This window comes from Ochotona princeps, chromosome 7, assembly GCF_030435755.1.
Source record: "Ochotona princeps isolate mOchPri1 chromosome 7, mOchPri1.hap1, whole genome shotgun sequence".
NCBI classification, from domain to species: Eukaryota; Metazoa; Chordata; class Mammalia; order Lagomorpha; family Ochotonidae; genus Ochotona; species Ochotona princeps.
Genome location: NC_080838.1, coordinates 8,395,389 through 8,409,146, shown reverse-complemented (window position 1 = coordinate 8,409,146; position 13,758 = coordinate 8,395,389). Strand labels below are relative to the sequence as shown.

The window sequence follows — 13,758 nt, the reverse complement described above, 5'->3', positions numbered from 1 at the left end:
AAAGCATTCTGAGAGTTCATAAAATTTACTAGTAAAGATAAATATGCCCACAAAAATATTTAAGAAAATAATTCCTCTTAACAACTACTGTGTTTTTAAAACTCTCTGTGGCAAACCAGGTTTATGTGCTTCATTTTATGACAAATACCCTCAGTACTTTACAGTTCTGTCCTGTTTCCAGCACACCTTTCACTTCACTGGGCTTTGGGCTGTTCCAGACATTCAGGTTCAAGGAATTGGAATTTAGAATGAGATAATGCTCAGTAATACTGTAGACAAAGGGTAAAATGAAACCATCACTGAGAAGACACAAATGAGGTGCGTGCCTTACATCCATTCTAGAAAAAGTTGTAAATACATATACATGAGGACAGCATTGGGGTTAGGGTGGAAGAACTATGAAGATATTCGTGAACCCCCTACATTGTTAACCACATGAAAACATCATTAGATACCTGGCCAAAAAAACAAAGAGCACCTGCCATGTGAGGATGTGCACAATTCTGTAAGTTAGGGAAGTTACGATTAGTTTCAAAAGCATAAAAGGTGTTTTGTTTTTGTTTTGTGCAGGATATAAGCAGCATGAGCAAAAAACATTTTGTGTTTCAAGTAATCTTTATCAAAGAAGAAAAGGGCTAAAGAGATGTGGATAAGTTACCAGGTTATGCATGTAAATAAGCTTAGCCAGACTTTAGCTCATGCAGTTGGAGTGTTTTACGCTGCTGAGCAGTAAAGCAGCCTGAGCTCACTTCTAAGAAGTTTGTTTCAAAAAACAGGAGAGATGTACAAACCAGAGGCTGGCCAAGGAAAACAGAAAACAAAAATATGGAGGGAGTGGAGAAATGCAAGTTAAAAAGAAATGATATAATCTTAACTTTCTCTGTTAGCGTTTAAAAATTTTAGATTATATTTAAAGGTCTGAAAACAGCATTTTTACCAAGAAAATAAAACTACAAATGCAAAGTTTTTTTTAAGGCACTAAGAAATACAACTCCCAAACTTCTATTCTATACGCTGCAGCTAAACACTTTCTAATGTGTGGGCTAGCAGTGAAACTACCAGCCTCCATGGAATGTATTCACATGGTAAAAGATGTGCTGCTAGATAGAGGAAGGATTGTCATTTATCTTCCGAGTGCAGCCCTTTGGGATTCCTGAGGCAGTACAGGGCGGGCGAGTCAAAGGCCTCGCGCTTTACAAATCTTAGAAGACAGAAATAAAACTAGGCTATGACCACTTTTCCTTTTCTATGGTTATTTTTCAAGCGCGTGTACCTTTGCCTTGTAATTCACATATCATGATTGCATAGCATCTAACTGCACTCCGTTTACTTAACCGTAAGCATGGAAGACACTTTTTTGACCATACTGATTTCAATCATTATAAATGCTACACTATACAAGTAATCATAAAATTGGTTTCAAAATACAACACCCAAGTTATGATCAATGGTTGTTCATACAGACCTCTTTTGTAAAGCTGTAACAGTAAGCCAATCTGTATTTAGTGCAACATGCAAGAAGAAACTACATGATCAGCAACACTTTGGTCAGTATATGACTTTCAGCTCTCAGTTCTTCATGCGCATGTGTTTTGCTGTGCCCTTTGGGCTGCTGTGGTTCACACACACTCTCCTCTACTTTGTCCAGGCATCCTCGCTTTTCCTAGAAAAGATTTCTGCCTTTCTGTCAACCAGTTGCTAAATCATACAGAAATCCTTATAGTTTCTCCTTTGAATTCATCCCCATGTTTTCTTACCATTATTAGTTGAGGCGCTTGTCATTTTTCTTTGTTTTTAACATTTATTCATTTGAAAGTCAGAGTTTACAGAGAGAGGGGAAGAGACAAATACAGAGAAAAAAAGCGATCTTGCACTGATAGATTCACTCCTAAAATGGCTGCACAATGACCAGGCTGAAATCAGAACTCCATCCAGGTCCCCTGTGGGTGGCAGGGGCCCAACTGCTTGGGCCACCTTACGCTGATTTCCCAGGTGCGTCAGCATGGAACTGGATCAATACTGAAGTAGCCAGGGCTCAATCTGACACCCATAATGGAAGCCAGCATCTCAGGAGGCAGCTTAACCCACTTCACTATGCCACCCCTCATTTTTCTTTTAACTAATTGTAGTAGCGTCCTAAGCATTTCTCCCTACCTCTTTCTTTCCCCATCTCCAGGATCTATTTTCCATACTTTCACCAAAACTTTCCACTCCCACGAGTAAATCTCACTACAATAAACGCTATATAGCTAGCTCATGGGCCAGATATAATCTGACAAGTGTCTTGACTAGTTTTATTGAAGCCCAGTCATGTGTGTCTGTTTACATGGAGTACAAAGCCAGAAATACCACATGACTCTTCCCAGGAAAGATGACCTGACCTGCAGAAAGATGCGAACAGTCATGTTTATCTGAAAGCCTTCATATTCTACCCAAATGCCTTTAAGGATCTTTTTTTGTCTGTTTCCTATATACCAAGAACACGATCAATGCACAAACCAATAAATATTTTCCAGAGTATTAAGCATTTTCTTTGCTTTGAACATGTTTGTTCATTTTTACCAAATTATTAATCCAACAAAATTAAATTTAGTGACTACGATGTTCCAGGTACTGCTTGAAGCTTTTTAGGGACAAACCCATGAGCCATACAGTTCCATGGCCAGGTGCTGATAGAGCTAAAGTTCCACAGGGACAAAAAGCACAACAAGCAAACCAAGACGTACAAAATGCATATCAGATGGTGAGCAGCATACTGGGAACCAAAGCTGGGAGCAAGGCAGAGTGCAGGAGGCCTCGCTGAGAAGGTGGTATCTGAACAAAGACCTGAAATGGTGAAAGAGGAGTCTGAGTGAGAGTTGCAGAAAACTTCTCAGCTTAAAGGTGAAGTCAGAGCAAAGGTATGGTCACATGAGAGGTGCCTGGGGTGTCTGAAGTATACCTAGGAGGCGCCATGTGACCCAGAACAGCGTGAACAGAGGACAGGCGAGCAGGTAGGACGCCTAGAGGGAACAGGATATTGGACGGGGCTGGGTGGACAGTGCTTTTCATGCAAAAGACTTCAGCTCACACTCTCCAAGGACTGTGGGGAAGAACACAAGATGACTAGAGGAGAAAGAAGGAAGGCGAAGAATCAGTGTGGTTTTGAACACACCGAATTTGAGATGTATTTACACATGCAAATGGAGATGTCGAGGAGGGAGGCAGCTACCAGGAGAGCATCAAAGCATCAAAGCATTAAAGCATTTTCCACCACTAAACTTAAACATTAAACATACAGACCTGTCTACCCAACTGGAGGGATATCAGAAGTAAAAAACTGGGTTTAACTTTTCTTTTTAACTCCAAGCACTCTTTACTGTATATTACACACAGTGAATGATCAATGAAGGTTAGCTTAATCTAAATGTGTTTGGGGGATTATTATCTTATTAAGATTGATTTACTCATTTGAAAGGCAGAGAGAGAGTTGTAAAGAAAGGTCTTTTACACTGATTCATTCCCCAAATGGCCACAATGGTTAAAGCTGCTTCAGACTGTACCCTTAAGATTGGATCACCCCCTGGATTTCTTGCATAAGGAGTAGGGGCCAAGTCCTCCGGCCACCCTCTGCTGCCTATCCAAGCACATTGGCAGGAAGCAAGGTCACACGCAGAGTAGTCAGTACTCAAACCACTCTTCAGATATGGGATGTCAGTGTGCAGGCAACGGTTTAGCTCGCCATCCCACAGCGTCAGTCCCCTGCTGGGCCCTGGGGGATTTTAACATGCCTGTCACAAGAAGCCATCTGCATAAAGGCAAAGAACTAAATACCCATCCCTGAACAAAACCCGCTCTTTCTTCTGTATTTTCTGCACACAAGTACAAACCATTTTATTTTATTTTAAAGATTTCTAAATTTAATCAGTCAAAAGTCAAAGCTATAAAAAAAGAAATAGAAGTGGGGGAGAGAGGAATAGAGATCTTCTGCCTGCTGGTTCACTCCCCAAATGGCCACACGGCCAGGCCTATGACAAACTGAAGCCAGGAACTGGGAGCTTCCTCTGGCTCTCCTTGGTGGGTGCAGGGGCCCAAGTCCTTGGGCCTTCTCTACTGCTTTCCCAGGTGCATTCACAGGGAGTTGTATTAGAATTGGAGAAACTAGGACAGAAACCACCGCCACACTGTATACCAGTGTTGTAAATATTTGCTCAACTGGCTACATCACAATGCAGACCCCTCTCTACCCCACCAACTCATTTTACCACTCAAATTCAAAATTGACCATCAAATCTAAACAGTTATCTTCTAAATACACCTAAATCTATCCACAATTCTCTGGCTCTACTGCCAAGTTTCAGGCTTCTGTGCCTTGTGCCTACTAAATGACTTTAAGACCTCACCAAGAGCTTCCACCCGTCCACTATACTTATGCCAACACCAGTCACAAGGATCTGTGCAAACCACCTGTTCATGCCTCTCTGCTGCACATCCACTTAGCCCCTACCTACTGTCCCAGGAGAAAAACCAACCTCCCTCACAAAGCAGAAAGGCTTCGAGGCTAGGCTTGCCATACCCACTTCCCTCTGCCTTCTCCTTTCAGAGGCTGAGTCTGAGAGGGAACACACACGACTCGGACTTGCTGGGACTTGTGTTACCAGGATCTCCTAGAGGACAGCAGCTCTTTTGGTGCACAAACTCAATTTAAATACCAAGTTTGAAGAACACACGTCATCTCAGGATTCCTACAAATGTATTACTCTCATTTTACTGTCAGTACAAGTTATATTTTAGAAACATATTATTTTACTCAAATCTGAGTTTCTAGAGAAGTATAGTTTTCCCAACAACTCCACCTTAGATTCATTTACAATATCACCTTGATTCCAAAGAAATGAATCTAGGTGACATTTATAACTCCTACCATTCTCTTAACTCAACTGGTAATTATTTTCTACAAGAGAAAAGGAAAAGAAAGCTTAAGAAAGCAAATCAGGACCCGGCATGAAAGCCTAGTAGCTAAAGTCCTCACCTTGCATGTTCCCAGGATCCCATATGGGCACCAGTTCCTATCCTGGCTGCTCCATTTGCCTTCCAGCTCCCTGTCTGAGGCCCAGGAAAGGCGGTGGAGTACGGCCAGGGCCTTGGGATCCTGTGTCCACGTGGGAGACCTGGCTTTGGGTTGGCTGGGCACCAGCTATTGTAACCGTTTGGAGGGTGGGACAACAGATGGAGGATCTTTCTCTCAGTCTGCAATTCAGTTTGTACTGAATCTGTTGACACTACTAGTACCTGTTGAAAAGCAGGCTGCCTCAAGGAACCTGGGCGAGTATCGGACCAATGACAATGAACTGCCTTGAAAAGTTTACACTTTCATCTAATATTTAGATGTGGTTGCCTGGTAAAATTCACTTAGGCTTTATGAGTCTATGATTTGTTTCACAAGATTTGGCAAGCATAACTCAAGGTTTAGGCTGAAGGGAGTAATCTATTCTGAGCTCCAATTTCTACATTCAATTTTTTTTAAAGTTTGAAATAGAAAATCTATAGAGGATTTACAAATATTATTTATCTCAGGAAGGATTCCCTCATCCAACTTCAATACTTTTGTGCAAACCTGAGGACATTGCTGTTGCTGCTTGCCAGTTTATGTTTATACACAGTACATATCAGGAACACCGCTGCTCATGGAGGATGTAAACGGAAAGCGATCCCTTCAGTGGTGAAGGTGTCAGTACTTGGGTCCCTGCCACGCCAAAGGGAGATCTGCACTGAGTTCTAGGCCCCTTGCTTCAGCCTGGCTCAATCCCGGTTCTTGTGGTCATTTGGGGAATGACCCAGAGAATGGAAGATGCGTCCGCAGCTACTGAACACATGAAGCACAGCTGCTATGAATGAAAATGTATTGTAAAATATATATCGCGTCTTGAAGTGTTGTATTGAAAAGAGATTGTAGGATACATACAATTGATAATTCCATATTGATTACATGTTGAAATAACTTAAACAATTAGGTTAACTATGGTATTGTAATAATAATTTCATGGGGCCCAGCGTGGTAGACTAATGGCTAAATCCTTTCCTTGCATGCCCTGGATCCATATGGGTGCCAGTTCCTGTCCTGGCTGCTCCACTTCCCATCCAGCTCCCTGCCTGTGATCTGGGAAAGCAGCAGAGGATGTCCCAAAGCCTTGGGTCCCTGCACCTGTGTGTAGCAGACCCAGAGGAGGCTCTTGGCTCTCGGCTTTGAATTGGCTCTGCTGTGGCCATTGCAGGCACTTGGGGAGTGAACCAGCACATGGAGGATCTTTCTAAGTTTCTCCTCTCTGGGGATCTATCTTTCCAATAAGAAAAAACAAAACTATAAAAAAGTAAAAACAAATAAATATTACACAGTTCCTTAATTTTTTTGTTGATTTATATATTTATTTGAATGGCAGTGTGACAGAGAGAAATCTGTCATTCTCTGGTCCACTCTCTAAATGGCTGCAAAGTTTGATCTCAGTGGTCAGGAACTCCAGTCGGGCTCCCAGAGCAGCAGCAGAGGTTCACGCACTTGGGTCATCCTCTCCTGTCTTCCTAGGCACATCAGCAGGAAGACGGATGGGAAGCATGGCAGCTGGGACTCAAAGCAGCACTCAGATGGGATGTTGGCACGCCACATGGTGGCTTCCCCAATTGAGGCCCACATGGTTCTTTTAATCTTTGAAATATGACTAAAAGAATTTTAAAATTATATGTGTGGCTTCCATTTGTGGCTTGCATATATACTTCTATGAACTACTTACAGAACTGATCAACTTTTCAGTTGATTCTTCTAAATGTAAAGATTAACTTAATTGAAAGGAAAGATGATTACTTATTTGACAAAGACAGAGAGTGGGGGAGGGAGAAGGATACTGAGAGAGAGAGAGAGAGAGAGAGAGAGAGAGACAGAAAGATCTTCTACCCATTGGTTCACTCCCCTAATGACTGCAATAGCCAGGCTGAATTTAAGAGCCAGGAAGTCCACCTTGAATTCCAATATGGATGTTAGGGACCCAAGTACATGGATCATCTTCCACTTCTCCACCCAGGCGTAGGCAGCTGGATTAGAGGCAGAATAGCTGGGATTTCAAGTAACAGCTTAACATTTCTGCGCCACAGGGATCATCCCCCTGAACTGTCTCTTTAGGCAGAAAAACAAACAAACAAAGCTTTGAGAGGTCAGTTGTGAAATGGAAGGATCAAGGATGCACAGAAATACAAATAATTCCCCACCCAAACAGTAATAATGATAAATTATGTTAAAACAAAAGCCTGTCTGATAAAGCTTTTTCTCTGAAATAAAAACTGTTCATATTTTAACCTTTAATTTCATGGGAGTAACCTTTACTTTCAGTAAGACTGTTCTCTGAGTATTGACAGAATACACTAAGCTGGGATTTCAGTATATGAGATAGAGTTCTCCTTTGGCAAAAAAAGGAATTGCAAATCCTGTGCTATTTTTTTTTCTGAGATGATTTTAAATAACTCTCCTAACTACCTCACAGCATTTCATCTTTGTAAAGTGCTACAAAAGCATTTTTGAGGATATATACTGTATTAGGCACAGTTTGGGGACACTCCAAAGTTCACTCAATACGACGATTTCCTCTACCTTCATAGTTCGCTGTCTTCCCTCTACTGTTTAACCTTTTAAAATAATTGTAAAACTGCCCCTAGTGGGCCCAGCACTGTGGCCTAGTGGCTAAAGTGCTCGCCTTGAACGCCCCGGGATCCCATATGGGCGCAGTTCTAATCCCGGCAGCTCCACTTCCCATCCAGCTCCCTGCTTGTGGCCTGAGAAAGCAGTTGAGGACTGCCCAATGCTTTGGGACCCTGCACCCACGTGGGAGACCTGGAGGAAGCTCCTGGTTCCCGGCTTCAGATTGGCACAGCACCGGCCATTGCGGTCACTTGGGGAGTGAATCATCGGATGGAAGATCTTCCTCTCTGTCTCTCCTCCTCTCTGTATATCTGACTTTGTAATGGAAATAAATCAATCTTAAAAAAAAAAAAACTGCCCCTAGTAATTCTAACAAGACAATATAAATAGAGGATGTGGCTCTCACTGGTAATTCCATCTGAAGCACAGTTTCTGAATGAAATGTTTCTATTTGACAGCAATTTAAATATACTCTTACACAGTATTCTTGCTATTAAATTTCTTTAAAAACTATTATTTACTTATTCAAAATGCAGATTCTGTTATTATATTTTTACACTGTTAAAATATTTCAAAAACATATTTAGTGCAGCAGTTTCAGTAAATGCTTGTAACACCCGACCTCATGTCCAAACGCATGGATTGAGTCCTGGGGACTCGATTCCTGATCCAGCTTCCTGCTAGGCTGGACCTTGCGTGGTAACAGATGATGGTTCAGGTACTTGTCTGGACACCTAGTGAGCGTAGCCCACCCCTGAGAGTTCTGGGCTTTTGGGGGTGGTTGTAGTATGCTTGTCTGTGTGTGAACCAACATTTAGAAGATTTCTCTGTATGTGCACGTGTGTGTTAATATCTTTCAAACAAAATGAAAACAAAGAAATTTACAAACTCCAATGCTTCTTGGAATACTCAAGTGAGACCGAGACAGAAACACTGCTAGAAAACAAGATGTGACAATGGCACCATAGCCAGAACTAAAATCAGAGTGTCTGTGTCATAATAACACGTTGCTTTATTACAGCCTATTGGATCATTCAAAGGAAAAGGACATGACTGTGGACCACTGCCTCTGAAGAAACCAGACTAATGAGAAGTATAAGGGATGCGAAATAGAAAGATCATGATTTGACTGATGGATTGATTTTAACCTTTAAATTGCTTTTATACTGGGCCCGGTGGCGTGGCCTAGCGGCTAAAGTCCTCGCCTTGAATGCACCGGGGTCCCATATGGGCGCTGGTTCTAATCCCGGCAGCTCCACTTCCCATCCAGCTCCCTGCTTGTGGCCTGGGAAAGCAGTCAAGGACGGCCCAATGCATTGGGACACTGCACCCACGTGGGAGACCTGGAAGAGGTTCCAGGTTCCCGGCTTCGGATCGGCACGCACCGACCGTTGCGGCTCACTTGGGGAGTGAACCATCGGACGGAAGATCTTCCTCTCTTTCTCTCCTCCTCTCTGTATATCTGACTTTGTAATGGAAATAAATCTTTAAAAAAAAGTAAATTGCTTTTATACATCTTCTTTTATGTATCTACATCTGGGGTATTTTAAAGACAGCACTCAGGGAAATGGATCTAGACAGATGCTAATCAAACAGCAGGGACGAAGAAAGGTTGAGATTTTGGAAAAAGAGACAAAACATAAGCTATCATATACAGTTATTGCCCATCAAAGCATTAAACAGGAATGTCTAAAACTTACAAAGGCAGAAAGAGGAGGCTCTTCATCTCTTCTTTTTTTTTTTTTTAAGATTTATTTTATTTTTATTACAAAGTCAGATACACTGAGAGGAGAAGAGATAGAGAGGAAGTGGAGCTGCCGGGATTAGAACCAGCGGCCATATGGGATCAAGGCAAGGACCTTAGCCACTAGGCCACGCCGCCGAGCCCAATCTTCATCTCTTCTAAAAAGTAGGAAAAATAATCCTCAAATTCACCACTTTGCTTTGTTTATACTTATTGGACCAAAGCCAAGGATGAGGATATAGTTTAGTCATGAGAAGCTTAACAAAAGAATAATAGCTTTTAGTTTTTAAACAGATTTGTATCACTGGAAAGTCAGAATTGGAGAAATGGAGAGACAGAGAGATACTGGTTCACTCCCCAAATGGCTGCTACTGACCAGTCTGAAGCTGGGAGCCAGGAGCTTCTTCCTGTTCTCCCACATGGGTGCAGGGCTCAGGATCTTGGGCCACCCACTGCTGCTTTTCCAGGCTATTAGCAAGGAGCTGGCTCAGAAGTGAAGCAGCCAGGACATGAACCAGTGCCCATATGTGACAGTGGCACCACAGGTGGAGAATTCGCTTGCTATGCCACAGTGCTGGCCCCTGCATCCACAGCACTTATTGTTTCTCAAAAGTTAATTAAGAAATACAATGACTTTGAGAACAGATACATTCCAATAGCAAGTATTAAATCTCTCCTATTCAAATCTATGTTCATCTACTTTTCCATTTCAAAATATCTCCTGACACTTCCAATACAATATGATATAGCTTTTTTTTTTTCTTTTTAAAGATGTTTTAAAAGTTTGTTTATTTTTCTCAGAAAAGCAGATTTACAGAGTAGGAGAGAAAAAGAGAAAGATCTTCTGTCTGTCGATTCACTCCCCAAGTGGCTGCAACGGCCGGAGCTGAGCCAACCTGAAGCCAGCAGCCAGGAACTTCTTCTGAGTCTCCCATGCGGGTGCAGGATCCCAAGAATCTGGGCCATTCTCGACTGCTTTCCGAGGCTACAAGCACGGAGCTGGCTGGGAGAGTGGAGCCGATGGCACCCAAACCAACATCCACGTGGATTCCGACGTGCACAAGGTGAGGATTTAGTCACTGGGCCATTGCACCAGTCTCCCCATGCCACCTTCCTCTCTTAAAAATGTATTACTTTTTCTTGAAAGGCAGATTTATAGACAGAAGGAGAGGCAGAGAGGAAGACAGTATGGTATAGTTTTAAGTGTACATTCTTTTGTGATAAAGGGTCCAGTTTGGTAGCCTAGTGGCTAACGTCCTTGCCTTGCACACTCAGGATCCCATATGGGTGCTGGTTTGTATCCTGGTTGTTTCACTTCTCTTTTGTTCCGTTTGTGGCCTGAAAAGGCAGTAGGACAGCCAAAAGCCTTGGGACCGCCCAGAGGCGGCTCAGGGATCATGACTCAGTATCTGTCAGCTCCCCTACTGTTACTGCCACTTGGAAAGTGAATCAGTGGACAGAAGATCTTCCTCTCTGTCTCTCCTCTTCTATTTCCAACAAAAATAAATAAATATCTTTTTTTAAAGTACATTATTTTATGATGAAAAAATCCTGATAGATATTTCAACCTAAAAGAGTATTTCTCCGTAGAATGATATTTTCTTCAGAAAACATCTTTGATATGAGTAATATTTTACTTTAATAAAGTATTTGAATACATTTTTAGACTAAAATATCATATCTGAATGTAAGATGCAATTATCGTTATATTGAAAATGGTTAAGGCACTACACTATAATATACACATCAATAACGTAACTTCTCATACTTTGAATATTTCTCATAAAGCATTTATTATTTTCTTTTATGTAATCTATGTATAAGTCACATCATTTTATGATGCTATAAGAAGCTTCAAAATCATGGGCGCATTTCGCTCTAGTACGTCTAGCATGGTGTCATACAGAAATAGATGCTCTGTCAGGGAAAGTACAGCGAGGACTGTACCAGCCGACGGGCAGGGGTTTCGTCTTGTATGGTAGTATAACTGCACACAGATGAAACAACCTCTACTTCTGATTATTAATAACATAATCTGACATTAAGTAGAGTCAGATATGTGGTTAGTACCACTAGCAGGTAAAAAAAAAATGATTATTTTAATTGTGGAAATGTGAGATCACAGTAACTTCACTCGTTGAATTTGGACTTCCATTATTCCATTGAACACGCTGCCTTCTGTGCCTTGTAACCACAATACATGCCTCCTTCAACAGAAGATTCCAGGGAGGAGGGCAAAAAAAAAAATCTACAACTAGGGTCATAGACAGGCAGATAAACCGAGATATAAAAGACTAACAGACAGGCAAAGATACACACAGAAGAAAACTAGAGACATTTGCTATAAGGCAGTTCTCGGCCACTTCACTGAGGTCTCATCCTACCGTGCAGGCAGTGGGGAGAAACATGTTCAATATCCACTCAGCAAGTAACACCCTGGCAACAACAACTGTAAAATGCATTATTTCCGTACCTTAATATCCGATGTGTCACGCTGACTGTTTCGCCAAGCTCTGGAAACTGATGAAAAAGTCCGATCTGCATGATCAAATTTGCCTCCTTGCAAATTTAGGAAATATGTCGTAAACGGTTCCTAAAAAAATAAGCAAGTAAGTTCATATCTTCCTTCATGCACAAAAAGGTAGCCTTTTATAAATGTTTGCATCTAAACATTTTAATAATTAACAAGCATTGGGCCCAGCACCGTGGCCTAGCGGCTAAAGTCCTCGCCTTGAGCACACCAGGATCCCATATGGGCACTGGTTCTAATCCCGGCAGCTCCACTTCCCATCCAGCTCCCTGCTTGTAGCCTGGGAAAGCAGTGGAGGACGGCCCAATGCTTTGGGGCCCTGCACCTGCATGGGAGACCTGGAAGAGGTTCCTGGTTCATGGCTTCGGATCAGCACAGCACTGGCCCGTTGCGGTCACTTGGGGAGTGAATCATCGGACGGAATATCTTCCTCTCTGTCTCTCCTCCTCCCTGTATATCTGCCTTTGTAATAAAAATAAATCAATCTTAAAATAATAATTAACAAGCATATATACTAGGTATAGATGGGAGTTCCATCCAAATTGCTATATTCATGCTCTTACATTATTTTTGCTTCAGAAGTATGTTAGAGCATTTTTTAAAATTTATTATTTGCAGCATTTTCTTCCGATTTTCTTTCTTTCAGAAAACTCTGAACAACATAAGACGTAAATGACATGCATTTTCTTTAGTACAGGAAAATTGCTCAATATGTGATTTTCCTTTTGTTATGGATCAATATTTAATTTATGATTAAGAAAAGAAAAACGTTTGGAAGATTTAAAAGCCTCCTCTTAGTTAAAGAACACTTAAACACGTATTAGTGGATAATTGCTTGAAATTAGCCAAGCACTATAAATTACTTGTAGGATTTATGTCTGGCTGTACCCTTCTAACAAGCTTTAATTAATGATGTGCTGCTAATGCTTTCCCAAAGAAATTACTTTCTAGCAGATGAATCACCTTTCCATTTTATAGAAACATTGCTTGTTTGACCAACATATTATCAATACACAGTGGCATGGGTTACCTACAAACAGAGCTTAGGCTATTTGAGGCTACTGAAGCTTCCAAAATATACAAACACTATATCATGCTAATGAAACTTTAGTTTTTAACAGATTACATTGGAAAAGAACCTGTTGCAATTTAGATTCCGATAACATATCCATTTGAAGAGGCAAATTGGAGGGGAAAAAATTTGCAGAACTTGAGCTAACATATTTTTAAGGCAATTCTGTAGTACTATGTTATAAAATCTGAACTGAAGGAAACCACAATGAGGAGTTCTAATATTCTCTACAACACTAAGTACATGCCGGCATGGCTTATTATTCCAACAGAACTTACTATTCTCAGCAGCCAGGCAAGAACAAAGCTTGCTGTGGAGTAATGAGTACCGTAGTGGAACTTTGGAACTTGATCGTCTTCCCAGGATTCATAACGCTCAGCAAAAAACGCTGCTCTTTTGGGATTCAGAGCTCCTATCGGCTGCCAAAGGGACGGGGAGAGAAGAGAGCAGAAACCATTCTTTATTCCTTGTAATGGTATCCTATTGGTGTGCAAGTGACGTTTTTTAAAATACATAATATTTATATGAAAACAAAGTGTTTCATGCAAACAGTGAAATGCAAAATTATTTTCCAACACAGGTGAAATCTATCGCTCCTCCATCAGTCTAGTTTTTGTGGCAGAAAGGCTTTTCATTGCCCGTAAGAAGAATATCAGATGACAGTGAGTCTTGGCTACAGGGTATCTGGGAAAGTCCCTGCAAAGGCCTACTTAGTTCATTCGAATCAAGAACCGAAGACAGAATCT

The 13,758-nt window shown here is 41.4% G+C and overlaps 1 protein-coding gene across 3 annotated transcripts in view; it reads right to left on the bottom strand.

The window, feature by feature from the left end:
* The window catches only part of LRBA (LPS responsive beige-like anchor protein), a 609,418-nt gene that overhangs the window by 132,023 nt on the left and 463,637 nt on the right, over nt 1-13,758 (bottom strand). For all 3 annotated transcript variants that reach the window (XM_058666763.1, XM_058666762.1, XM_058666764.1), the window contains exons 45-46: nt 13,291-13,431; nt 11,884-12,003 (exon numbers count right to left, since the gene is read on the bottom strand). In XM_058666763.1, coding sequence (XP_058522746.1) covers nt 11,884-12,003; nt 13,291-13,431 — 261 coding nt within the window. The remainder of the gene's footprint in view (nt 1-11,883; nt 12,004-13,290; nt 13,432-13,758) is intronic.